The 26,060-nt window shown below is 36.7% G+C and overlaps 1 protein-coding gene across 3 annotated transcripts in view; it reads left to right on the top strand.

The window, feature by feature from the left end:
- TNKS2 (tankyrase 2) overlaps positions 1–26,060 on the top strand; it is a 70,568-nt gene that overhangs the window by 21,672 nt on the left and 22,836 nt on the right. The window contains exons 7-18 of one of the 3 annotated variants that reach the window (XM_066355659.1): positions 269–335; positions 4,175–4,361; positions 5,343–5,464; positions 8,579–8,670; positions 8,759–8,837; positions 12,191–12,362; positions 14,744–14,823; positions 18,743–18,888; positions 19,420–19,585; positions 20,272–20,491; positions 24,333–24,442; positions 25,128–25,316. In XM_066355659.1, the coding sequence (XP_066211756.1) occupies positions 269–335; positions 4,175–4,361; positions 5,343–5,464; positions 8,579–8,670; positions 8,759–8,837; positions 12,191–12,362; positions 14,744–14,823; positions 18,743–18,888; positions 19,420–19,585; positions 20,272–20,491; positions 24,333–24,442; positions 25,128–25,316 (1,630 nt within the window). The remainder of the gene's footprint in view (positions 1–268; positions 336–4,174; positions 4,362–5,342; positions 5,465–8,578; positions 8,671–8,758; positions 8,838–12,190; positions 12,363–14,743; positions 14,824–18,742; positions 18,889–19,419; positions 19,586–20,271; positions 20,492–24,332; positions 24,443–25,127; positions 25,317–26,060) is intronic. The other 2 variants (XM_066355661.1, XM_066355660.1) reach the window with 2 other exon arrangements.

Raw genomic sequence — 26,060 nt, 5'->3', positions numbered from 1 at the left:
AGGGAGAGGAGCAGGAAGTATCAACTCCCATATGTGCCTTGACCGGGCAAGCCCACTGCTTTGAACCAGCGACCTCAGTGTTCCAGGTCGACAAAAAAATTTAAAAAAAAAATAATTTTTAGGACTTATGGTTCAAATGGATAGTATTAACATTTTTATTAGCAGGTCACATAAGCCATTTGCTATTTAAATCTAAGTTTAAATTAATTAAAATTAAAATAAGTCTATGGAATCTGTAATAACAGGCTTTTCTCTCCTCATACTGTAGTGATCTGGTGCCCTTACACAATGCCTGTTCTTACGGTCATTATGAAGTTACTGAACTTCTGGTCAAGGTTAGTTTCCTTGTAATTTTCTTATAATTTTATGTTATTTTAAATACATAGTGATCTGTTTTCTATGTGTTTTCAGCGCTTGGTGGAGATAAGAGTATTTAATTACTACAAATGTAGATGATCGCTAGGGCAGCATCTGACTGCTTGAGATTTTGGGGATACCATAAGATTTTAAGTATAAAGCAGCACTATCATTTTATAAGTAGCAGATTACAGGATTCTATAATTTGTGACTAAAGTGAACTTTCAAAACTCTTGAAATATCAGAGAGCAATTTTTAGTGAATTGTGTATTATTAAAACCAACCATTACATTTGCAAGACTTGCCCAGCTATACTTTGAGTTGAAACAGGCTCATTTGGTAAGCTTTATTTCTTCCTGTATATTGGGTAGCTATTTTTTAACAATCAGGATCTCAGGACTGGTAAGAAATTACTTATTTTGCTCCCTGTTGGATGAGAATAGAAAATATATGTCCTCTTTAGAATGGATCCAAAGATGTTACCCACACCCCCAAATCCTTTTGTCCCCCGGTCTCTATATATACACTGCTCATAAAAATTAGGGGATATTTCAAAATGAATATGAAGCAATAAAAAAAAAAGAAGCATTTGATTTTTTTTTATTAAACAAAAACATCAGAAAAGCAAACAAGTCAAAGAAAGTTGTTTGATTATGCAAATGAGATGCAAAACCAACTTTTATTTCATTGGTGAAAATGCACTGTACAAAAGGCTGAAAGTACTGGAGTATCTGCACATTCCCTGATCCCCTAATTTTTATGAGCAGTATATGCAGTTGACCACACTCTTTAGACTTCTCACTCTGCATTCATTATGCCCCTTGAATACTTCCTCAGTCTATCAGCAGCTGTCATAAGGGAAAGAAGACATTTATTACCAATGCCTCTGTACTTTCCTTTGGGGTATGTGCTACCATAGAGTACATTTCCCACAGAAACAACTTTATTATGATTAGATACTCTGAGTAGCCCATAAGCCTTTTTAAATTTATAATGTAGCTGCATTATAATGCATTTATAGCAGTAATGCTTTTGCTTATTGTAAAACTGGATCTTGAATTCAGTAGAATATTTGAAATATTATGGATAACAGTAAAACATCATACACATTGCAATGGGACTTTTATAGACAACCAAATGGTGTTTTTCTAAGACTTAGTGTTTACTAAGAGTGAGAGGCTGACTAGAGGTTATTATACATATCGAGGAGGTTAGAAGAGGTGAGAGTGCAAACAGTTATCAGAGTAATGAAATTCAGGAGAGTCAGGAGAAAGCAAATACCTGTAAATAGAGACGGGATACAGGCAGAAGTCTTGGACAACACTGAGTCAGTAGGCAGCCCTTGCTAAAGAGTCTGGCTAGCAAACACTGGCATTTAACAGTAAACATGCTGTGCCTGCTTTTCATGACCAGGAAACATACAGATTGTGATTTGACTGCTTGAAAAGCTAACATAATTGTATGCCACTAGTAGAAGTATAGTGTCAGGAACAAATTTAATAACAGATGCATTGCACTTGCACAGTAAAACCATACTGAGAATATTGTTATAGACTCTTTAAATGAATTTTTTAAACTGAAATATATTTATTTGAGGGCCACTGAGATGATAAGATGTCTCAAAACCATTTAAAAAGAAGGTGTTTAGACAGGAAAAGAAAAATGTAATAGTTGCCTTCAAATATTGCAAAGAAGAATATTGATCTTCTTTGCTCCAAAGAAGACCAGTAAATCAAAGTTTAAAGTATATATTTAAATTAATGTAAAAGAGAATTTTCTAACAGCGGGATTTATCTAGTAAGTATAAGAAGTTATGTTGAGAATTAGTTTCTCTTCATTGAAAGTCCTAAGAGTAAGTAGCTGGTTCACCTTCTACAGGTATGCTATAGAAAGAATTTTGCGCCTGATGAGAGGTTAAACTAGAACAGAGGTCGGGAACCTTTTTGGCTGAGGGAGCCATGAATGCCACATATTTTAAAATGTAATTCTGTGAGAGCCATACAACGACCCGTGTACGTTAGGCATTATCCAATAAAAATTTGTTGTTGTCCCAGAGGACAGCTGTGATTGGCTCCAGCCACCCACAACCATGAATATGAGCGGTAGGAAATGAATGGATTGTAATACATGAGAATGTTTTATATTTTTAACATTATTTTTTTTATTAAAGATTTGTCTGTGAGCCAGATGCAGCCATCAAAAGAGCCACGTCTGGCTCGCGAGCCATAGGTTCCCGACCCCTGAACTAGAACGACTTCTGTGGTCCATCCAACTCCAATACTTGGAAATGGTTAAATTAGAAAGACTGACAGTACTAAGTATTAGCAAGGCACTGGGACACTGAAACTCAAACATTGCTGGTGGCATTGCAGAAACAATATAGCCACTTTTAGAAAAGTCTAATAGAACACATCTGCCATATGACCTAGTAGTTTTATTCCTAGGGGTATGTGCAAAAGGAATGACAGTATATGTGCACAAAGAGACTTGTACATGGATGTTCATAAAAGCTTATTAATACTAGTCAAAAACTAGAAATAGTTCAAGTGCCAAATAGTCCATTGACAGGGTTATGGTTAAGTATATTATGATATATATATACAATGGAATGCTACTACTCAAAAGTAAAAATGAATTACTGCTACAACATGAATGAATCTCAGTGAGAAAAGCTAGACACAGAGTATATACTTGTTTCATTTTTATGAAACTCAAGAACAGTTAAATCTAATACATGGTGCTAACAGAATGAGGGCAGGAATTGTCTATAAAAGGAGTATGAACAAACATTCTGGGATAATGAAAATGCTCTATATTTTGAATTTTGGGTATCTTGAATATGTATAGTCCTCAAAACACATCAAACTACAGTTGGCCCTCTTCCACGATTTTATTTTCTGCAGTTTCAGTTACGTGTAATCAACTGTAGTCTGAAAATATTTTAAATGGAAAATTCCAATGATAAACAATTTATAAGTTTTAAATCACATACCATTCTGAGTAGTGTGATCAAATCTCACATTGTCCTATTTGAGACGTGAATCCAGCGTATCCCCACTGTATATACAGCTGCCCGTTAGTCATTTAGTAGCTGTCTCTGTTACCAGATCACCTGTCCTGAATTGCACTACTTCTATTCAAGTAACCCTTGTTTTACTTATAATGGCCCCAACATGCGAGAGTAGTGATACTGGCAATTCCATTATGCCAAAGAGAAGCCTTTAAGTGTTTCCTGTAAGTGAAAGGTGAGTACAGTACAGTGGGGAAGGGGCACATTCACATAAACTTTTATTACAGTGTATTGTTATAATGGTTCTATTTTATTGTTGTTAATCCCTTACTATACCTAATTTGTAAACTAAACTCTGTCGTAGGTGTATGTATAGGAAAAAGCGTAGTGTATGTAGGGCTTGGTGTTATTCGTAGTTTTGGGCATCCATGGGGGTACTGGAACATAACCCCAGTGGATAAGGAGGAACTGCTGTACTGTATGTGCTGAAGAACTCGGCATTTTGCCATACGTAAATCAGATCTCAAAAGAAAAAATTAGTTTTTGGAAAAGATGCATGTTAAATCTAAAGCTTCATTCTTAACTGTTTTTAACAAAAAATTAAATAGGCCTTTGGGTAGGCGTAGCAACCAGCTACTATTTCTTCTGTGAAGGAAAAAAAGGTATTATTTTTCTGAAATAATTGGTTTCAAAAGTAAACTTTGGGATCATAACTTGTTTGAGCTTACATGATGTTAAATCACAAACTGCTAATAATTCTAAGGTCTCTTAAAAATTGAGCACTAACTGTGTGCTTTCCTCACCCAGCATGGTGCCTGTGTCAATGCAATGGACTTGTGGCAGTTCACTCCTCTTCATGAGGCAGCTTCCAAGAACAGGGTGGAAGTGTGCTCTCTCCTCCTGAGTTATGGTGCAGACCCAACACTGCTGAATTGTCACAATAAAAGTGCTATAGACTTGGCTCCCACACCACAATTAAAAGAAAGATTAGCATGTGAGTATAAAATGATGAATATTTATCTAAAATATTACGATATCAAAAAAACTAAAATTTACTTCTTGTTTGCTTCTAGAAATTTTTAAGTAATAGAATATTTTCCTTTGCTGTGTTGTTCAGACTTTCATCATTTGGGAGTTTCTACTCGTTCTGTTCTTAAGATACTATGAAAAGAAAATATATTTGTATTAGTTTTTTTTTAAGTCAAGTTAAATGCTTATATATATGTATTAGTCTTAAAATGGTATGCTTTTGAAAAACATTTGGGTTTTATTCCTTTCCTGGGAAACTGCCATGAAGTTCAAGTGTTATTTGTAGGATTGCCGTCTTGTGAACATAGTCCCCGGTTTTACCATATAATATTCTTTGGTATCTGGGCGGTTTTGTATAGCTGAAGGAGATGTAGTGAGAAATAGCCACCTAGTTTGCAGTACAGATACAGTTTATAATACATAAATAGAAAACTATTTTGGAATAATAAAAGATAATAGATGGAATAAAAGAGAGGAATCTTGAAAAAATACTATCTTTTATTTGTTTATCAGTAGGTGCCTCTTAGGAATATCCAGTTTGTCTAGTACCTTGTTTGCTGATGTGCGAGCAAAGCCATATATTACTGCTATAATTTCAGTGTAAGGACTGTGGTCACCCTCTGTTTTCTTTAGTACTGTGCTTTGGAAAATTCTCAGCTCTCTGGCATGGGAATATATTGCAGAACTCCAGATACCTCCAGACCAAAATAGACCTTGAGTTGGCCGTGTACTAAATTCGTGTATGCAGTTAGGAATGAATTGGATCATAACTGAGGGGAACTGGAATAAAGGGGTTATATTTGGAGATTATCTTTAGACTCTCCATTTGGCTATTTTGGTAGATATTTTGAAAATAATTTCAAGAAAAATACAGTGTCTTTTGCTAGGGAAGTCCTATCAATTTGATAATTCTCATGCAGATTTATTTATCTTTTTCTTCATCTAGATGAATTTAAAGGCCACTCTTTGCTGCAGGCTGCAAGGGAAGCTGATGTTACACGAATCAAAAAACATCTCTCTCTGGAAATGGTGAATTTTAAGCATCCTCAAACACATGAAACAGCATTGGTAATGTTTGAGATTTAAGTTTTTATAATACAATAACCAAAAACATGCAAAACTAATTATAATGTCCTGTGTCTTATGATGATGATGTAGGGGTAGGGAAAATACCATAATGTCCTGCTCTTAGAAGGATCATCGTTTTAAAATCCATGCTTTTTAAAACTTAATACTTATATATACATAAAGAAAAAATTTCAGCCTGACCAGGTGGTGGCAAAGTAGATAGAGCATCATACTGGGACTTGGAGGACCCAGGTTTGAAACCCTGAGGTCGCCGTTTTTGAGTGTGGGCTCACCAGCTTGAGTGCGGGGTTGCTGGCTTGAGCATGGGATCATAGACGTGACCCACCGTAACTGGCTTGAGCCCAAAGGTCACTGGCTTGAATCCAAGGTTACTGGCTTAAGCCCAAGGTCACTGGCTTGAGCAAAGGGTCACTCGCTCTGCTGTAGCCCTCTCCCATCAAGGCACATAGGAGAAAGCAGTCAGTGAATAACTAAAGGAGCCGCAGCAAAGAATTGATGCTTCTCCTCTCTCTCCCTTCCTATCTGTCCCTCTCTCTGACTCTCTCTATCTATCTCTGTCATAAATAAATACGTAAATAAATAAATAATAAAGAAAATTTCAGCCTGACCTGTGGTGGTACAGTGGATAAAATGTTGACCTGGAACACTGATGTCACTGGTTCGAAACCCTGGGCTTGCTGGTCAAGGCACATATGGGAGTTGATGCTTCCTGATCTTCCCCTCTTCTCTCTCTCATCCTCTCTCTCAAATAAAAAAAATTTTAAAGAAAAAACTTCAAACAATACAGAAAAATAGACTACCTCACACCCCCAAAGGTAGTGCTACTATTCATATGAGTATCCTTCCAGAAAAACGTTTTATTTTTATACTGGAATATGTTATGTGTAATTTTTTTTATCGTGGATAGTACATATAATTTGCTTTTTATTATAAAAATTTTGTTTATAATTGAAAATTTGGAACCCACTGAAAATGAAAAAATAATTTTACTACCAAGATAAAAACCACTTGGCTTGACCTGTGGTGGCGCAGTGGATAAAGCATCGACCTGGATATGCTGAGGTTGCCAGTTCGAAACCCTGGGCTTGCCTGTCAAGGCACATATGGGAGTTGATGCTTCCTGCTCCTCCCCCCACCTCCTCTCTAAAATGAATAAATAAGTAAATAATTTAAAAAAAACACTTGGTCTCCCCTCTAGTCTTGTAATATTTTTCAAAATTAGGTCTAAAGTCTGTATAGCTTTCCTCTATACTGTGTGAATGAAGTGTATGAATAGAGGCTACTTCTCTGATAGAGGTAACAACCACTCTGTAACAGAGTAAATGAGAACCAGGCAGTGTGTGGGAAAAAAAGCCTTAGGAAAAGCTGGGAGCTAGTAAGGAAAATAGAAGGACAGGAAAAGAAATTGTATATCAGAGGCTGCCTTAGAAGTAGAAATGTAAAAGGAACCAAGTCCTGCTGTATGAACTGCAGAATATACTTTGGGTGGGGAAAGACGGCCCTAAAGAAATTGATGTATTTAGGGGCAAATGTAATTCATAGTAAATAGCCTTACTTACTTAATATCTTCCAAGGTTGATTTTCTTCCTTATGCTGTGATGTAAACTATTGTACGTAGCTAATGTAGAAACCTACCTACAAAGCACTGTAGACCTTTTGGCTACTTAAAAAATATATCCACATAAAAACAGTAGCAAAGCTTTAGGTTAATTAATGTAGTGTAAAATTAAAATCATAGCAGTATTGAGATGGTACAAAGAAATTTGGAAAGACTAACGGAGTATTTTCTGGTCTAAAGAGCTAATACTACATGTTGTTTTCCCTAAATATTCTATAAAACACCTTGTTTCGTTACTAATCGTAAAACATACTAGAGCTAAATATTGGGTGGTTGTGGTCCAGGGGCAGTGTCTTCCAGGCTTCCAGAGTTTACTGGCCCTCTCCCAGGATGGGGCAGACAAGTAGGGGAGCAATTTGAAATGGATGTGATCAAAATTCTTGAAAATAAATTAGTTTCATTCTGTGTGCCATCCTGATAGATGTTTTGGGATGATTACTCATATCAAAGGAGATATATTCACCAATTAAAAATGGTTTTCTTGAGAGCAAAGATGATTTTTGTATTGGCAACAACATCAAAGAATGAATCTGAAACAAAGTAGTGAAGATCAGATAAGCTTTATAATTGACAACAGGTCAAACAAATTTCATGTGTACTATGTATTTAAGTGTATAAAACAACTTAGCTTAACAATGATCTAGAACTTTTTATTCCATGAATTTTCAAGTTTTAATTTTATAATGTATATACATACATTGATTTAGTCATTCACTCGTTTAGTCATTTATTGAACACCTGTTGTGTATGAGTATCATCATGTATGTCGGGGATGCAAAGATTTGGGACATGACCATGAGATACTTATTAGGTTTATAACTAGCAAACCCCTATCTCCTGTCTCCCTTCCTCCTTGATATATCATATACATAAAGTCTGCCACATCCACCCTGAAGTGTATCATTTTCCACCACTGATTTTTGCCAAACATGTTATCCAAGCTCCTTATTCTGCTTGGTTGAAAGAGAAACACATACTTCTCATCTGGTCCGCTATTCCATCGGTGCTATTACCAAACAGAATCCAGAGCTGATGACTGCTGTTATTTCTCCATGTGAAGAAACCCTAACTTTTGGGGTGTTTTATTAACCTTTAAAAAATAACAAACATCATTCTAAATGGGAACAGTTTTGAAAAGAGTATTGATCACATTAAATTCTTCCTTTTTTCATCACATCACTAGTGGCTTTTGAAAGATGTAGGACAACTATAAAGCTTGCTCAGAATATTTAGTAATAAATAAGTTATCTGGTAAGTAATAAGTTATCTGATAAGATTTTCAGGTCCTGCCAGAATTTGCTAATCATTGTACATTCTATCCAATAGCAAGTCTTTGAATGGCAAAGTTAATAACAAGTTAAGGTAAAAAATTATGGAAAAAAGTGAAATAACTTCTTGATTGGAAACACAAATATTCTTAGATAAAAATCAGTCCTGTATAGTCCTTGATTAATGCTGCAATTTAAATTATCTAGCATTGTGCTGCCGCATCTCCATACCCCAAAAGAAAGCAAATATGTGAACTGTTGCTAAGAAAAGGAGCAAACATCAATGAAAAGACTAAAGAGTAAGTATATTTTTAATAATTAAAAATTATTGACATTTTATTTTTGAAAAAATATGCTTATTGTCTGGCTGTCTTTTTCTCTTTTAAGATTCTTGACTCCTCTACACGTGGCATCTGAGAAAGCTCATAACGATGTTGTTGAAGTTGTGGTGAAACATGAAGCAAAGGTATTACCTTTTTGGTAATCTTTGGTGATGATCCAGTGAGTTATTTTCTATTTAGCAAATGAAATGCCTGACTTCCTAAACTATTTACTTTCTCTTATGTATTACCTTTTTCCTCTTAATCTTACTTAAAAATAGTCCTGCAGATACTTTTTCTTTATCAAAAGTTTTTCTAGAAATCCTGTGGATTTATTCAAAAGTACATTATGCATTTATATCTTTCATTCTCTATCCCCTTTAACCATACCCCACTGGTCAAATTACCCTTAAGGTGTTTTTCTCACATTTTTTCTTGAAGAAAATATCCCCAGCTAGTGAAAATATTGATTCTGACCTGTCATCTTTTCCAGTATTCTTTTCTCGTATCTTCTGTTCCTTGGTTACCACAGTAGCTCCTGTTATTTACCCCAACCAGAGTCTTTCTTCCTCTCTGTTTTCTCTGTGACTAAGCCAAGGAACTTGGAACAAAAAGAAATAAGTTATTTAAATGGCTTGACTCAAAACATAGCTCCCCATATTGGGAAGTGAATACTACTCCTATTGGGAAGTTACTGGTTTTTAGTTTGCATTTGTACACAAAGCATTTTATTCATGGAATAACTGTTTTCATCCAGGCTATAAATCATCATTTCCTACCCAAGAACTTTAAAAAATAATACTCAGTAAAAGATATACAAAGAATCCCAGATTGGGATGACAGTCACCTAATTCAGCAGTTTTTACCGTATTTAGCCACAGATCCTTGCCTTTAAACAAAATCTTTAGTAGAAATTCATTATGTAAGAGAAAGAATGAGCTGCTCTTAATGAAGGGAGAGGAATGAAAAGAGATCCCTTTCCCCTTACGTGGCCCTGAGGCTCTTCTCTAAATGTGCATTGCAGGAGAGTTTTCTGATCTGTCCTTTTGAGTTTCCCAGTCAAGGAACTACTTAGAATTCTACAATTTCTTTTTCTGTTGCCTCTCAAGTGTCTTAATTTCCCTTTGATTTGGGGAAATTCTTGATAATGTATACTCTCCATCTTTCTACTGTAAATTATTGAATGAAATAAAGTTATTTCTGCTTGACTGTTTGGCATATCTCATTTGTCTATCTGTTCTATAACTTTCACTGATTGGTTTTTTGTGCATGTGATACATTACTAAAAGAAATTATTCACATTAAATTTGAGTTGTAAAAGAGTCTTGGCTGGGGCGGCCAGCCATCCAGGTTTGTCGAGACCTGAGGGATTTCCAGAAACAGGACTTTCAGTGCTAAAACTGGGGAAGTCCCAAGTAAACCAGGATATGTTGGTCACCCTAATCTTAAAATAGAGGGGTACCCATATAGTTTTCTTTTTTTTTCTTTTCCAAGTGAGAAGAGGGGGGATAGACTCCACCATGCGCCCCGACTGGGATCTACCCAGCAACCCCCATCTGGGGCCAATGCTCTTCCCATTTGGGGCCATGCTCTCAATGGATCTATTTTTGGCGCCTGAGGTAGAGGCTCCACGGAGCCATTCTCAGTGCTGGGGAAGGGGGGTATGGAGAAGCTTATGGTTACCTCTCCTGTGTGCCCTGACCAGGGATCAAACCCAGGACGTCCACACTCCAGGCCAATGCTCTACCACTGAGCTAACCGGCCAGGCCCCCATATAAATTTTTAAGTGGATGTATTTGATATTTCAGTGAGTTTTGGTTGTATGAATAAATAGGTTAATTGCCTTCAGCATTTTAAATTGCTTTTTAAGTTCCATAAACCTAGAGATTAGCCATTTATGCTGTATAGTCTGAAATTGGATTCATTGGGAAACTCTTACTATAGTTCTGTTTAAATATTCCCCAGTTCCATAAATGTGAATTGGACAGCGTCTCAAAACACACAGTGGTTACAGGATTGATTCCTGAGCAATTTAATTTCTCAGTTATATTTTGAAGAGTTATTTTCCTTGCTGGGAGGGGTGAAGTGGGGATGTGATAGGGGAGGTGTTATAGGTGATTGTTTTAATCAGCATTTTAAAAATTACAACCAAGTTGAAAGAACTTTGTAGAGAATAACTATGAGCCTATCCACCACCTAGATTCTGTTATAACATTTTACTATATTTTACTATGTATCATCTTCTCTTTCAATTTATCTTACCTTTTTTATACATTTCAAAGTAGTATGCAAATTACTGTGCACTTCTTAAATATTTCCAAATAGGCATTATTTAGAGGTCTATATTCATTTAAGATTTTTTTTGTTTTTGGTTGTGGTGTGTTTTTTATGTAAATTTACATGCCCTGAAATGCACAGATATTAAATATACATTTACTGAATTTTGACTGATACATACACCTTATCAGAACTCACCAAGATATAGAACATTACCTCATGGAGGAGACAGGGACCCGTCCAAAGCAGTTTCCTTCCCTAGAGACAATAACTTCATTTTTGCCTACGTAGATTAGATTTACCTGTTCAAGGCCTTCATGTTTATGCAATCATACAACTTGTGCTCTTGTGAAAGGCTTTTTCCTCAATATACTGTTTTGGAGATTCATCCACTTAACAGTATGTTCCTTTTTATTGCTCAGAAGTTCCCTATTCTGTGAATATACCATAGTGTATTTATTTGTATAGGCTATTTTACATGATAAAAATGGTAGAAGATTAAGCAAATAGAAATGTGTCTTTTTGTCTGTCTGTCTGTTTTTGTAAGTGGGAAGCAGGGAGGCAGAGAGTCAGACTCCTGCATGTGCCCTGACCAAGATCCACTTGGCAAGCCAGTGATGCTCTGCCCATCTGGGGCTGTTGCTTCGTTGCTTGGCAACCGATCAATTTTAGCACCGGAGGCAAGGCCATGGAGCTATCCTCAGTGCCCAGGGCCAATTTGCTTCAACCGAGCCAGGGCTACAGGAGTAGAAAAGAGAGAGAGAGAAAAAAAAAAAAGGGAGAGGGGGAGGGGTAGAGAAGCAGATAGTCTCTTCTCCTATGTGCCCTGACTGGGAATCGAACCCAGAATGTCCATACACCGGCCTGATGCTCTACCACCGAGCCAACCAAACAGGGCCAGAAATAAGTATTTTAAAACTAATCTAATCTCTGGCTTTGTTACTGACTATTGTCTCTCTTCAGGTTATTCTCCACATTTCTGAACCTCAGAGATCCATAAAAAATAACTGTTACTCAACATCTCACATTTTTATCCCAAAATTGAGTCTTCATTCTGATGTCAACTTTCATGAATTGTTCTAGATTTGAACATAAATAGTTGCTTTGAGTAGCCTTCTTAAGAGAATAATTGAGAATTTAAAATTAGTAGCAGATGTAAAATACATGATTGGATAATTTAAATTTTGCATTGAAAGCTAATTTCAGCTTTTTCTGCATTAAGGTTAATGCTCTGGATAATCTTGGTCAGACTTCTCTGCACAGAGCTGCACACTGTGGTCATCTACAGACCTGCCGCCTACTCCTGAGCTACGGGTGTGATCCTAACATCATCTCTCTTCAGGGCTTTACTGCTTTACAGATGGGAAATGAAAACGTGCAGCAACTTCTTCAAGGTATTAAATACTTCCATTAAATTAATCTTTTTAAATTAACCTTTAAAATCTATCATGTAATGGTTGGTGGTTAAAGGAAAAATTTTAAAGAATTTTTGGCTGTTATTTCTTCCTAACTCATTCTACTCAGTGCCCAAGTGTCATTAAATCTTAATTATGACTTTGTTCCAGTAGCATTTTTCTACCCAATTTCTCTGAATAAATAGCTGACTCTTAAGTTTTTATCTAGAAACATCTTAAAAGTATGATACAATAGTAGCTATTTCCTTTTAAAGAAGGGAAAACTTGGAAAGGTAGGTATTTCATAGTAGAGCAACTATAGTGATAAATAATACTTTAAGATTGGCCCTATTCATTCTTTTTTTTTAAATTTTTTATAATACAAGGAAGGCGTGTAGATTTTGTACAAGGTAGCCAACTATTTGACTTACAAGAATATATAGTATTTAACTATTGAATTCGCTCATTTATTGCATTTAAAAATATTTAAATATTTACACACAATCTATAAATATCTACACATAGGTTAAAATTTTTAGCCTAGAAGTCTGGTCCCATGATTTTCAAGTGTCTTTGCCTACATCTCCACATTTTACTAGAATTTTAATAGAATCTCTGACATCTGAAAGCTCTAATGAGAAGAAATGTAACAGATCAAGCCTTTTGTATCTTCAGTAGTTGCCCTTGAGGATCCTTCTATGTGTGGTCTAGAAACCACATTTTGAGAAAAACACTGCTTGAATAGAAGTGTTAAATGAGGGCAAGTTGATAAAACCTCCCGGAAGCTGCCAAACTGTGAACTAACCGTAAGACTGCTGTACTTGCCCATGTACTACATGTTCGTTTCGGTGTCAGTTCTGCGGATATAACACTAGTCCTATTCCGTTGCCTAGTGATAGATACTTATAGTCTTAGTAGTTTTATGCAAAATGCTATTACTTACTTTTCCAGTTGGTGTCTTAGAATAAATGACCACAATCCAAATTCCTGGGTCAAGGGATAACGTAATTGTTAAGTCATCTTCCAGAAAGGTTGTTATGTACCATTTTACACTCTGCTAACAATGTATGACAGGACCTGTTTTTCTTTTCAGCAGTAGATATTATGATTCTTAATCTGCTTGTGTGAGTTTTTGTATGGAAAATTATACAAAAGTAATACAGAAGAATAACAAAAGTTACACATAAAAATTATACAGAAGAAATAGATGCTTTTTTTTTTTTCATTTTTCTGAAGCTGGAAACAGGGAGAGACAGTCAGACAGACTCCCACATGCGCCCGACCGGGATCCACCCGGCATGCCCACCAGGGGCGACGCTCTGCCCACCAGGGGGCGATGCTCTGCCCATCCTGGGCGTCGCCATGTTGCAACCAGAGCCACTCCAGCGCCTGAGGCAGAGGCCACAGAGCCATCCCCAGCGCCCGGGCCATCTTTGCTCCAATGGAGCCTCGGCTGTGGGAGGGGAAGAGAGAGACAGAGAGGAAAGCGCGGTGGAGAAGCAAATGGGCGCTTCTCCTGTGTGCCCTGGCCGGGAATCGAACCCGGGTCCTCCGCACGCTAGGCCGACGCTCTACCGCGAAACAGATGCTTTTTAAATGCAAATTATAGAAATACTGCCATGTAGCTCCCCTTTTCCCTCTTAGCCCACTAATACATGGAAAAAAAGTATCATTATTTCAGTCTTAAGATACATTTTGCAGTATTTTTCCATTTTTATACTTGCCTTTGTTTGTACATAACTTTAATACTTTAAAGCCTGGCAGATATTTTTCCAAATCAATTTTGATTCTGCTTTTAGTCTACTCTAAGATGCTTTTTACTGCTATAATATAAAAAATAATCACTTATAGTATCTTCTGTTATATTTAAGGTTTACTTTTTATACTTTAATTCATTTGGAGTTTATTTGTTCTGAGATACAAGGTGCATGTTTTCTTCTTTTCCAACAGGATTTATATAAACTGTAAAACAGAATTTTAGAACTGAAAAAATCTGAGGCCCAGAAAGTTCAAGTGACTTGCCCCAGTCAGATAGCTAACGTCAGAACCATGATTAGAGCGAGCTCTGGCCATTGCTCTTCTGTGTTTTTCCACCATTCAACAGGCTTGCTCACAGAGCTGGCCATCTTTCATCATCTGTTTTATGTTTCTTTACATTGCTTAAATCAGATTTTATTATTATCATTCACATTTACAATTTCGCTTATATGTGTTTCCAAATAAAAGTTTTAAAAGTCTTACTATTTTTTCTCTACTATCATTGGTATTTGCTATATAATCTGCCAAACTATAAAAAATTTCTTTGAGATAAGATGCCTCCCTTAAAGTGTGGTCCCACCTTCTGAGTAGGAGTTAATTACTCTTTCCTTCTCTCTCTTTAGAGGGTATTCCACTAGGTAATTCAGAAGCAGACAGACAATTACTGGAAGCTGCAAAGGCCGGAGATGTAGAAACTGTAAAAGTAAGATGATCTTATGTTTTTAACTTTGGGTTTTTATTTTGACAATGTTTAATGAATCTGTACTGATACAATGAAGAACCTAGTTGTTTATATGTGCCTTGTTTTAAAAGGTAAATAATGCTAATCTAGTCCTCTGAAAATAATCATTAAGTAATAGAAGAAACTTTTTAGTTTCACATGCATCATGGTCATAAATTTAAATAAACTGTATGTTTATGGAAATGAGTTTTATTTAAAGAACCTAGGCATTTGTCACTTTAAAAGAGCATATATCAAATGACTGTCTATTATTGTTTACATTTAATATATAAAACCCAGGAGGAGGGAAAAAACTAAACAGTGTTTCATTCTGTCTATATTTCTTCTGGTTTCATTTCTTTGCCGCCAGCTCCCCCATACCATGGTAAGGACCCAGTGTTTAAATATAGTGATGATACTGTGTTGTTACTTTTCAGAGCCATTGTCTCCTTATAATCTTCCTATAATCTTCAGTTCATCTACACTGAATTTTTTTCCTCTCTCAGAGGAACAAACGTCAGCTCTTACATGGCCCATCTACTATAATAGTCTTCCCCCGAGTAACTGTGTTCTTCCTTAGATTTTGCTTGACTTTTTACTATAGAAGCATATTTTAATGCCTATACCAAATACTTCTGTTACCTACAGAAACTGTATATCCAGGTAAATATGTAACTCAAAAGGCTAATATTTTGAAAGAATAAGACTACTTTTTAATTCGGCTAGTATAAATTAAAGTTAATTCAGCATATTTTATGAGTTGCAATAATGTAATAATTTTTTTTTTTGGCAATTAAGCGAATAGTAGGAAGTTTTGTTTTGCCCTTGTCTCTGCCCCAGTCTTTTCCAGAACAGTGAATGTCCTATTTTAGGGGTCATTAATAGGTAATAAGTTTTATAAAAATCTTAACTGTGATTTGATTTATGACAGAAGTAGCTATTTAAAGCATTATTACTATATTTCTATATGGTGTTCTCAGTCCTAAACAGACCCACCCCATAAAAGTCAATGTTAGATTTTTCTGAGAATAGAATATGAATGTTGGTCTCATCTGAACTTGAACGCTGAGAAAATTTATTCGCTGTCTTTTTAAATAAGAGGTCTATGAAAGTTGATTTAAAAGTCCATGGGATTCTTTCCTACTGCTTTATCTTTGTAAGTAGTACAGCTATCCCCAAATACTGCAGAGGGTTTTTTTGTTTGTTTTTTAAATTTTATTTTGCAAAGAAAAAATTGTATTATAATGCGGTCTTATTGTTTGATGTGTTTTATATTTACATTCTCATTTCTTTAAGTAGGAAGCTTATAGGATATTGAAAGGGGGATTTTGTTTCTCTTACTGGCCGTGTTGGCTTGTGGAAAAACAAATCACTTCTGTTAAAGGTAGTGAGCTGAGTTGTTCTTTCCCCCTAAATAAATTAAAGGGAAACTAGTTGATTTTTTTTGTGAGGGGTGATCAAAAATTTTTAAATGCTTGTCCGGTTAAATGATCATAAAAGTATATTCATTGCACATAATAGTAAAAACAAGACTGCAATATCTTTAGACATAAGGGTGATTAACATTCACAGACTAGCCACCTGTCTGCAGTCTGGCGGTTGAAAACCACTGGTCTTCAGGAAGAAATAGATAAAGAGATGAAATTGGGAGCAGGAATTGGTCTTAGAGAACAAAATAATGTGATTGGATTGAGAAAGACTTTCTTCTCCCTTACTCTCTGTGAATAGGAATCAGGTTGTCTTCCCTCGCCTGTCCTTTTAAAATCACTTGGTAGAATTTTATTTTCATCCACTTTTCTATTCTTTATCTAGCTCTAGGCAGGTGAATCACGGGGACAGTAACATGTATATTACCCAATGAATACTTCAACTTAAGTGCTCAATTGTGTTTGTTTAGTGGTGATCTGTAGACTAGATACTTCCTGTTAGAAAACCTGTCAGTGCAGACAAAACTAAACTGACAAGTAGGCAGTAGAGTGGCTGATGATAACTACCAAACCTAGCGCTGGCACGTGTTAAGAATACTCATTCCGGCCCTGGACGGTTGGCTCAGTGGTAGAGTATCAGCCTGGCGTGTGGTAGTCCCGGGTTCGATTCCCGGCCAGGGCACACAGGAGAAGCGCCCATCTGCTTCTCCACCCCGCCCCCTCTCCTTCCTTTCTGTCTCTCTCTTCCCCTCCCGCAGCCAAGGCTCCACTGGAGCAAAGTTTGCCCGGGCACTGAGGATGGCTCCATGGCCTCTGCCTCAGGCGCTAGAATGGCTCTGATTGCGGCAGAGCGACACCCCAAGATGGGCAGAGCATCACCCCCTCGTGGGCATGCCGGGTGGATCCCATTCGGGCTCATGTGGGAGTCTGTCTGACTGCCTCCCTGTTTCCAGCTTCGGAAAAATACAAAAAAATAAATAAAATAAAAAAATACTCATTCCTAGAGCCTAACTTCAGACCCATGGAATGTCATCTTTCAAATGGGACCCTGAAACTATATATCTGATGACGACCTCTTGTTTGGGTAGCATTAAAGAGTTTTTTCAGTCCTGAGATTAAACTCCTGATAGTTGATTTTTTGGTTTATTCAGCTCTAGGCTTTTAGGATAGGATAGTAAAGAGCGGAGGGGAAATTAAAGGAGGATATGGGGGGCTAAATGGTGATGGACAAAGACTTAGCGGAGTAAACACACAATACAGTGTACAGAGATGTGTTGTAGAATTGGACGCCTGAAGCCATATAATTGTATAAACCAGTGTCACTCCAGTAACTTTGATGAGAATTTAAACAAAAAAGAGAGTAAGGGTTTTTACTAATACTGATATTCTTTTGACTTTTTTTGAGCACCATGATTTATTACCAGTGTCGCTTTTATTCCTCAGATGTTTATGCTTTTCATGCAGAATACTCTTAAGTATTTTAAATGTTACTCTTAAGTCTTTCTCAGGTAGGTTTTTCTTATCTAAACCAAATAGCACAAAAAATTGTTTGACTATTTTTTTAATTCTCCCAAGGATGGTATATAAACAATAACATTCTGTTAATTTATTCCATATAATGCAATTTAATTCTCTAAATGTAGTTCCTTGACTATCAGCATCAACACTATCTAAGTAACTTGTTAGATATGCAAATTCTCAGACCCCAGCCCAGTCATACTGAGTTAGAAAATCTGGATGTAGGACCCGGTGCCCATGAAAACCTGAGAAGCACTGGTCTGGAGCAGTCCTTCTAAACTTGAATGTGCTTACAGATCAGCTGGGAATCTTGAGAAAATGCTGACTCTGACTCAGTAATGAGGGTCTTAGATTCTGAATTTTTAACAAGCCCCATATAATGGTGATGCCTTTATGTATTTGCCAAAAATGCAATTTAACAATTGCTGATAATTGATACTTAGATTACGTTTATGTAAATAGTAGTACTGGTAATGATAAAATTTCCCTACTGGTTTTGGCAAAAGATTGTATAGGCATAGATGAGAGGACCAGAGGGATAGGGGGATTCCCACTAAGTAACGAGATGAAATATGAATGCGCCTGACCAGGTGGTGGCGCATGGATAGAGCATCGACCTGGGACGCTGAGGACCCAGGTCTGAAACCACAAGGTCGCCAGCTTAAGCATGGGATCATAGACACGACCCCATGGTTGCCAACTTGAAGCCCAAGGTCACTGGCTTGAGCAAGGAGTCACCGGCTCAGCTGGAGCTCCCTTCTCGTCTGTCCCTCTTTCTCCATCTCTCTAAAAAAAAGAAAAGAAAGAGAAGAAAAAGGAATAGATAGCAAATAGTTTCTGAGGATGATTTGATGAGACCAGAAAATAACTCAGATTTGAAATTTCTACTAAATGAATGAAAATAAGAAACCAGAATATGTAACAGCACTATATGTATGCTGTGTTCCCTCCTATAGAAACTGTGTACTGTTCAGAGTGTGAACTGCAGAGACATCGAAGGGCGTCAGTCCACACCACTGCATTTTGCAGCTGGCTATAACAGGGTGTCTGTGGTGGAGTATCTGCTGCAACACGGAGCTGATGTACATGCCAAAGACAAAGGGCAAGTATCACAATTACTGTGGCCTCTCCTTCCTCTACCAGACCTTTTGAGGAAAATCTGAAAATATTTTTATGATGGTTGGTAGCTCTTTTATTTTCAAGAAAGTCTGTCTCCTAACATTAGCTTAAACATAGCTTCATTTTAGTGAAGATTTTATGATGGATAGCAGTCATATACAGACTTATTTGCATAATGCCTTATGATTTTATAATGGCCAATGATGTTACAGTATTAGTGTGATTTTGATTTAAATGTCTTCGTTTTGCTTTGAGGATATTTAAATTCTTCCAGTTTATCTTAAAATTATTTTTTTAAAATATATAGTTTTGATTCTAGATGAGTATATATTTTGTTACATTCTCTTCAATTTTAAGTATTTCCTTCCTGCCCTTCCCAAAATAATTCCATTTATATTTCAATAAATATTAGGGTCTGTAAAATAGAATCAGTATAATCCTTTGTACAGTTCAAGAAATTTATTAGCTATATGTAATTACTTAAAACGTATCTTTGTGTTGCATTTCTTTTCAGAGGACTTGTGCCTTTGCACAATGCGTGTTCTTATGGACACTATGAAGTTGCAGAACTTCTTGTTAAGCATGGAGCAGTGGTTAATGTAGCTGATTTATGGAAATTTACACCTTTACATGAAGCTGCAGCTAAGGGAAAATATGAAATATGCAAACTCCTACTGCAGGTATATTTAAGCACTTACTATTGACATGGTGTATCACATAGACTATGTTTGATGTTTCTAATAACTAATATAAACAAACTAGTAAGGGGGTAGGAAACAGTTACCTAATTCTCTACCTGGATTTCAGAAAAAATATCAGGAACCGTATTTAATCTATGAGTACATTTGCCACACATTGATTTATTATTGTATAAAGTCAACTATGATCATAATATTTCTCTGTGGTAAGTTTTCTTATTTAGTACATTAACTACTAAATAGTTGATGGGTTATGTAATTTATAAGCCAGATTTATTCAACACTAATAAAATTGATAGTACAGGTTCAATACAGTTACTAGTGTAGCTATTTTACAGTAAAAACAAGAGTAAAGTTAAATTTATACTTTATTTCAATATTTTTGAAAACTAAAAATGGCACGCATGAAAGTTAATTTATAGTGGAATACTTTTTTTAAATGTAGTTTAAACTTTTGACATGTATTGCATTATAAAAACCCAATAATTAACTGCCTCTATATTCTTTTTATTATAATTTTATGTGTATTAAATTAAACATTAATAACAATTATGTTAATCTTTAAGGTAGAGTCTCAGTAGAAAAAGTTTCCTTTAGTAGAGTTATACTGACTGTTTTCTCATTGACCAAGGGCAAACTTAATTCCTCTATCTTTTTTGCATGCCCAGCATGGTGCAGATCCTACAAAGAAAAACAGGGATGGCAATACTCCTTTGGATCTTGTTAAAGATGGAGATACTGATATCCAAGATCTGCTTAGGGGAGATTCAGCTTTGTTAGATGCTGCCAAGAAAGGTTGTTTAGCCAGAGTTAAGAAATTGTCTTCTCCTGATAATGTGAATTGCCGTGATACCCAAGGCCGACATTCAACTCCTTTACATTTGGCAGGTAAGGGAAGGATGTTTCGCAGATTTAGGCTGATGACAGCTAAGATTCATTTTACCAGAGTAAAGTATTTTCTACAAGTAAACGTAAAGGATTCAAATCAAACATTTTCTGATACCACTCTTGTACTCGAGTATGTCTGTACGGGGCAGCTGTACTTCGTGCTCACTTTAGTCTGGTGTGTTACATTCTGTAAGAACAATTGAAAGAGGCTCTGCCAGTCACCATGTAATTTGGAACTTTTATTTCAGGTCACATTATTTGAATCATCTTTGGTGAGTTTTGGGTGTAGAAACTTGAAAAATATCCCTGCATGAGCCAGCCTTCCATTCTCCTGATGATATAGCTGTTAAGCACAAGCAGGAAAAGAATCTTAAAAGACTTTCAGAAGTTACATAAACCTCTTGCCAAGTTATTTGTATTAGTTACAAAATGCCACAGACTAGTGGCTTAAACAACAGAAATTTATTTCCTCACAGTTCTGAAGATAAATATGTTAAGGATTGGTTTCTGCCGAGGCCCCTCTCCTTGGCTGGCATATAGCCACCTTGCAATCTCAGATGGCCTTTTCTCTGTTGTACACACATTCCCCCTTTGCCCTCTCCCTCCCTCCCCTTCCCCTTTTTCCCCCTCCACCTCTCCTTCTCCCCCTTCCATCTCCCCTTTCCCCCCTCTACCCCTCCTTTTTTCCCTCCCCCTTTCTCCCCTTTCCCTTTTCCCTTCCCTCTCCCTCCCCTTTCCCTCTCCCTCCCCTTCACCCTTTTCCTCTCCCTCTGCCTCCCCCTCCCTCTCTTTCCTTATTTCTCATAAAAAACCCAGTCAGATTGGATGAGGACCTATCCTGAATGGCTTCATTTTAACTTAATTACCTCTTTAGAGGCCCTATCTACTTGACAAATTCTAAGGTACTGGGTGGTTTGAGCTTCAACATAGGAATTTTGGAGGACACACTTGAGGACATAATATTTGTTATAAGTTTTCACTGCACCTTTGTTTTTAGTGCAAATATACAATCTTATGATTTCAGTACAGCATTTTCAGCTGCATTGAAGATGCTAGATCAGGCATGGCCAACAGTTTTTGCCCCCGGGTCAGATTAGAAAGAAAACTTTTTTCACGGGCTGGACGAAATATTAAAATTAAAAAATGTTAAATACAAAAATAATTTGTTTAAGTAAACAAAATTTTATTATGTAATTTGTTTATGAATAAATGTGAGTGAAAAAATTTAATATACAATATTTTAATAAAAATATAATTACATACCGTATAAATATCCAAACTGTATCACAATCAATATTTAAATAATAGAATGAGCTTGAAGGTGTTATATCGCAAATAAAACAATTATTTCCTTTTACAAACAGCCTGGACACATTTTCAGTTATCAACTGCAGCTATTTTCTATGCTACAATGCCACTTGATTCAGCACACTTGACCACAAAAATAACAAATTGTTTGGCCTTGGGTGCGCACTGGCAAACTCCGCCTAACAAAATGTGGGTTTCACATCGCCGCTAAACGTCAAACAGTTCATATCGAGTACAGACAAGTACAAAAGTTGTAAATCTTTATAATGGAATTTTTTTAAAAAATGAAGTATCAAGCCTGACCTGTGGTGGTGCAGTGGATAAAGCGTCAACCTGGAAACGCTGAGGTTGCCGGTTCAAAACCCTGGGCTTGCCTGGTCAAGGCACATATGGGAGTTGATGCTTCCTGCTCCTCCCCCCTTCCCTCTCTCTCTTTCTCTCTCTCCCATCTCTATAATGAATAAATAAAATCTTAAAAAAAAAAAAAATGAAGTATCATGAATCCATTCGACCAATTATTAGAAGTTAACCCTAGATTAGTCACATGCGGAATTCTTTTCCACATATCACAATCTTCTTAAATATCTCGATTTCCAATAATCAAAGACGCTTCCGCTTCTGAGTAGCTGAGATTTTAAAGTAGCGGAGAATATTAAAAATTTAATCGCGAGCCGCATAAATTCATTATGCAGGTCGAATTCAGCCCGCGGGCTGTATGTTGGCCATTCCTGTGCTAGATAATGGGTCATTAAAACCATTGAGCTATAGCTAATATTTCCGTGGATTTGTGTCATAAGTATGTTTGACTCATACAGCTTTATCTAAACACACATGTTTTAAAAGGAGAAAAAAGTAATGCTGGTGTTTCTGCCATCCTCTGTAATACGGGAGATGAAAATGTCTTCCAGTTCATTTCAATCTCATAGTAATTGTTCCGAGTATTTAAGGGATAATTTTGGTTATATGTGATTTTTACCTTCCAATTCTCACCCCATGTAAGTTGGGTCCCCACTACCCAAGGAAAAGAATTACTCTATTTATGGGTCTTTTAGAGAATTTTGGAAGTGATAAGCCACAAATGCTAACATGGTGAGAAAAAGTTTTTCTACTTTCACTGCCAATCAAGAGTTTCTAGTTCGTGCAAAACAGGAGGTGATCTGACCTCTGATTTGAACTGTGCTGTGTATATTTACTTGTGTTAGCTTTTAATGTTTTTATGGTACCTTATCTAGAACATTTAATATTGTCATTTGAGTCTATGTTGTCTTTGTAAGTGGCAAATATGTTATATACACAAAATATTTCTGCCCACCTGGGCAGTGTTATCCCTTGAGACCTAGAGGGACTTTTGGATTTAGTGTAACTTAGCTTATGACAGTTTTGTAGTTTTTTGTTTTCTTCATTTTTACTAATTTTTTTTTTGCGTTAGATCCTCCATAAAAAGGATAAAAACTACAATAAAAAATAAATGTGTTCTGGCCAGGCGGTGGTACAGTAGATAGAGCATCGGATTGGGATGCAGAGGACCCAGGTTCGAAACCCCAAGGTCACCAGTTTGAGCGTGGGTTCATCTGGTTTGAGCAAGGCTCAACAGCTTGAGCCCAAGGTCACTGGCTCAAGCAAGGGGTCACTCGATCTGCTGTAGCCCCCTGGTCAAGGCACATATGAGAAAGCAATCAATGAACAACTAAGGTGCCACAGTGAAGAATTGATGCTTCTCATCTCTCTCCCTTCCTGTCTCTCCCTCTCCCTCTCCCTCTCCCTCTCCCTCTCCCTCTCCCTCTCCCTCTCCCTCTCCCTCTCCCTCTCCCTCTCCCTCTCCCTCTCCCTCTCCCCCCCTCTGTCACAAATAAATAAATGTGAATAAAATATTTTAAAGGGTTTTAAAGTTTCGGGTCATATATAGTTTTATTTTGGCAAAGTTAATTTCCAGATTTGCTTTCTATAAATGTGTGTCAAAATGTACTTCACCATAAGAATATGTAGTGAGATAGCTGACAGTTCCCAAGATGACAGCTGAGAGATTATGGCATATTTATAAAATACTAATTTTTACTTCACAGGTTTATCAACACATAGGTTCTGCTGCCAGACTTATAGAGATGTGTACCCCTAAGTTCTCTCTAGCAAAAAGCATGTCCTTGTGACCTTCTGGGGAATTGGTATCCTGAGACCCCTGCAGGGTGTTGTCTCCTGCTTTGCCCGCCACTTGTGTTCTTAAATTAACTTTCATATGTTTGAGTGCCTTTTACTTGCAGCCTTTGAGACCATGTATCTGAGTTCTGGAAGTTGTATATAACAATCATGAAGGCAGGGACTTTGATAAGAAGGTTTTAAAAGATATAAGCGAGTCATTCAGATTCTCAGAAATAAATGAATATTGTCACTCAGAGCTTTACAACTTAAGGCCAGTGGGCAGATTTTTTTCATAAGATAAATTGTTAATAGACTCCAATGGGGAATTTCAGATTTCTATAAATATGTTTATTTCTATATTAACAATTAAAACAATTTTACTTCTTTTCTAAATCAGCTGGTTATAATAATTTAGAAGTTGCAGAGTATTTGTTACAACATGGAGCTGATGTAAATGCCCAAGACAAAGGAGGCCTTATTCCTTTACATAATGCAGCGTCTTATGGGGTAAGTTCTTCATGTCACCTTTAAAAGTCTCTGAAATTTTCAAAGTGAAAATCAGTATTGCAGTTCAATGAGAATTTAATTTGATTTCCTTTTAAAGAGAAGTGAATATGAGAGCTAAAGAGGTTAAATAACTTCCAAGTTTCAATTCTGAATGTGTTGTAAGCTTGTGCGTGATGTGCAGCACACTTTTCATTAATTTCGTACCTTACCACCTATCTCTTATTTTCATTGAGCTGCCAAGTGTTGTGTATTTGGTGCCCAGGAAGCTCATTAGGATTCATAGGAATCTGTAGGTTCAGATGCATTGTTCCTGACTAAAAGCCCTAAATGTCACAAACAGTATTGACTATCCTCAATAGTATAATTTGAATCATTGAGGAAGGATTTATAAATTGATGTTCAGCAGTTAACACCTTAAATAAATGATAAATTGTTTAATTATATTAGTTTAGTTTAGTTCCCTCCTTTGCAGAATCTTTCATATTTTTTAGATAGTTTCTCAAGTAATTTAAATGTCTACGATAATTTTTTATTAACTACCCAGAAATTATGATGTTGAGGAGAAGCAGTTTTTCATTTCCAGACTAAGTATGAAAACATGGAAAACTAGGTATATGGCTAGGTTTTTTTAGAAACTAAAGTGTGATAAAATTTCAGACTATAACAGGAATATTTTCTTTTACAGCATGTAGATGTAGCAGCTTTACTAATAAAGTATAATGCATGTGTCAATGCCACGGACAAATGGGCGTTCACACCTTTGCATGAAGCCGCCCAAAAGGGACGAACACAGCTTTGTGCTTTGTTATTGGCCCACGGAGCTGATCCTACTCTTAAAAATCAGGAAGGACAAACACCTTTAGATTTAGTTTCAGTAAGTGATGGGCTCTTTGAAAAATCTCAGTGCTTTTCTCGCTTTTTAAAATTCACTTGGTATATATAAAATGTCTTCATGGTGAATGTGTAAAATCTGGTTTTTAGCCCAATTTAAATGCACGAATTTTTTAGTATCAAAATATAATAACTAAATAATAGGATTATCAGTTCCTGTGTTTTAAATACTTGGAAAAATGGAAGCATAAGGTATAGCTGCTTACATTCGTTGGGAAACAAAACAGGCCCAGGCCCCATTCAATGCTGTTCCAGTGCATATGGTGTAAGATAGTATAGGACAGGGCCCTGACGAATCTCCCCAGCTAGGAATATTGCCCTCAAGGTGCAGCCACAAAGCCTGCTTCTGCTAGATTACCTCCCACACCACTTCATCCCAAAGTTCCTGTTTCTTACCCACCACAACTGTTCACAAAACAGTTTTATTCCAGTTTTCTATGGAAGTCGTTTTGTCTTCCTCTCCTAAGGGAACTCACGTAGGAGTCTCCATTCTGGCTTGTACTCTGCTTTGGCCACTGTAACACGGGTGCCTCTCTTGCCTTTACCCTTGAAGAAATTGACCAAAGCAGTGGAGGAAAAGGGAGGAGAATTCTTGAGGTAGGAACAGAAGTCTCTTCTGCAGACTGCTTTTTACTGAGAGAGATTTCATTGTTCCAAGTTACATTGAGAAGCTAATTTAGTTCAGCTGCATTGGTGGTTAAATAGACTTTTCTCAGGTTGACAGACC

The sequence above is a fragment of the Saccopteryx leptura genome, chromosome 13, assembly GCF_036850995.1.
Source record: "Saccopteryx leptura isolate mSacLep1 chromosome 13, mSacLep1_pri_phased_curated, whole genome shotgun sequence".
Lineage (NCBI taxonomy): Eukaryota > Metazoa > Chordata > Mammalia > Chiroptera > Emballonuridae > Saccopteryx > Saccopteryx leptura.
Note: the sequence above shows the minus strand (reverse complement) of the source record. Positions and strands in the feature narration are given on the sequence as shown.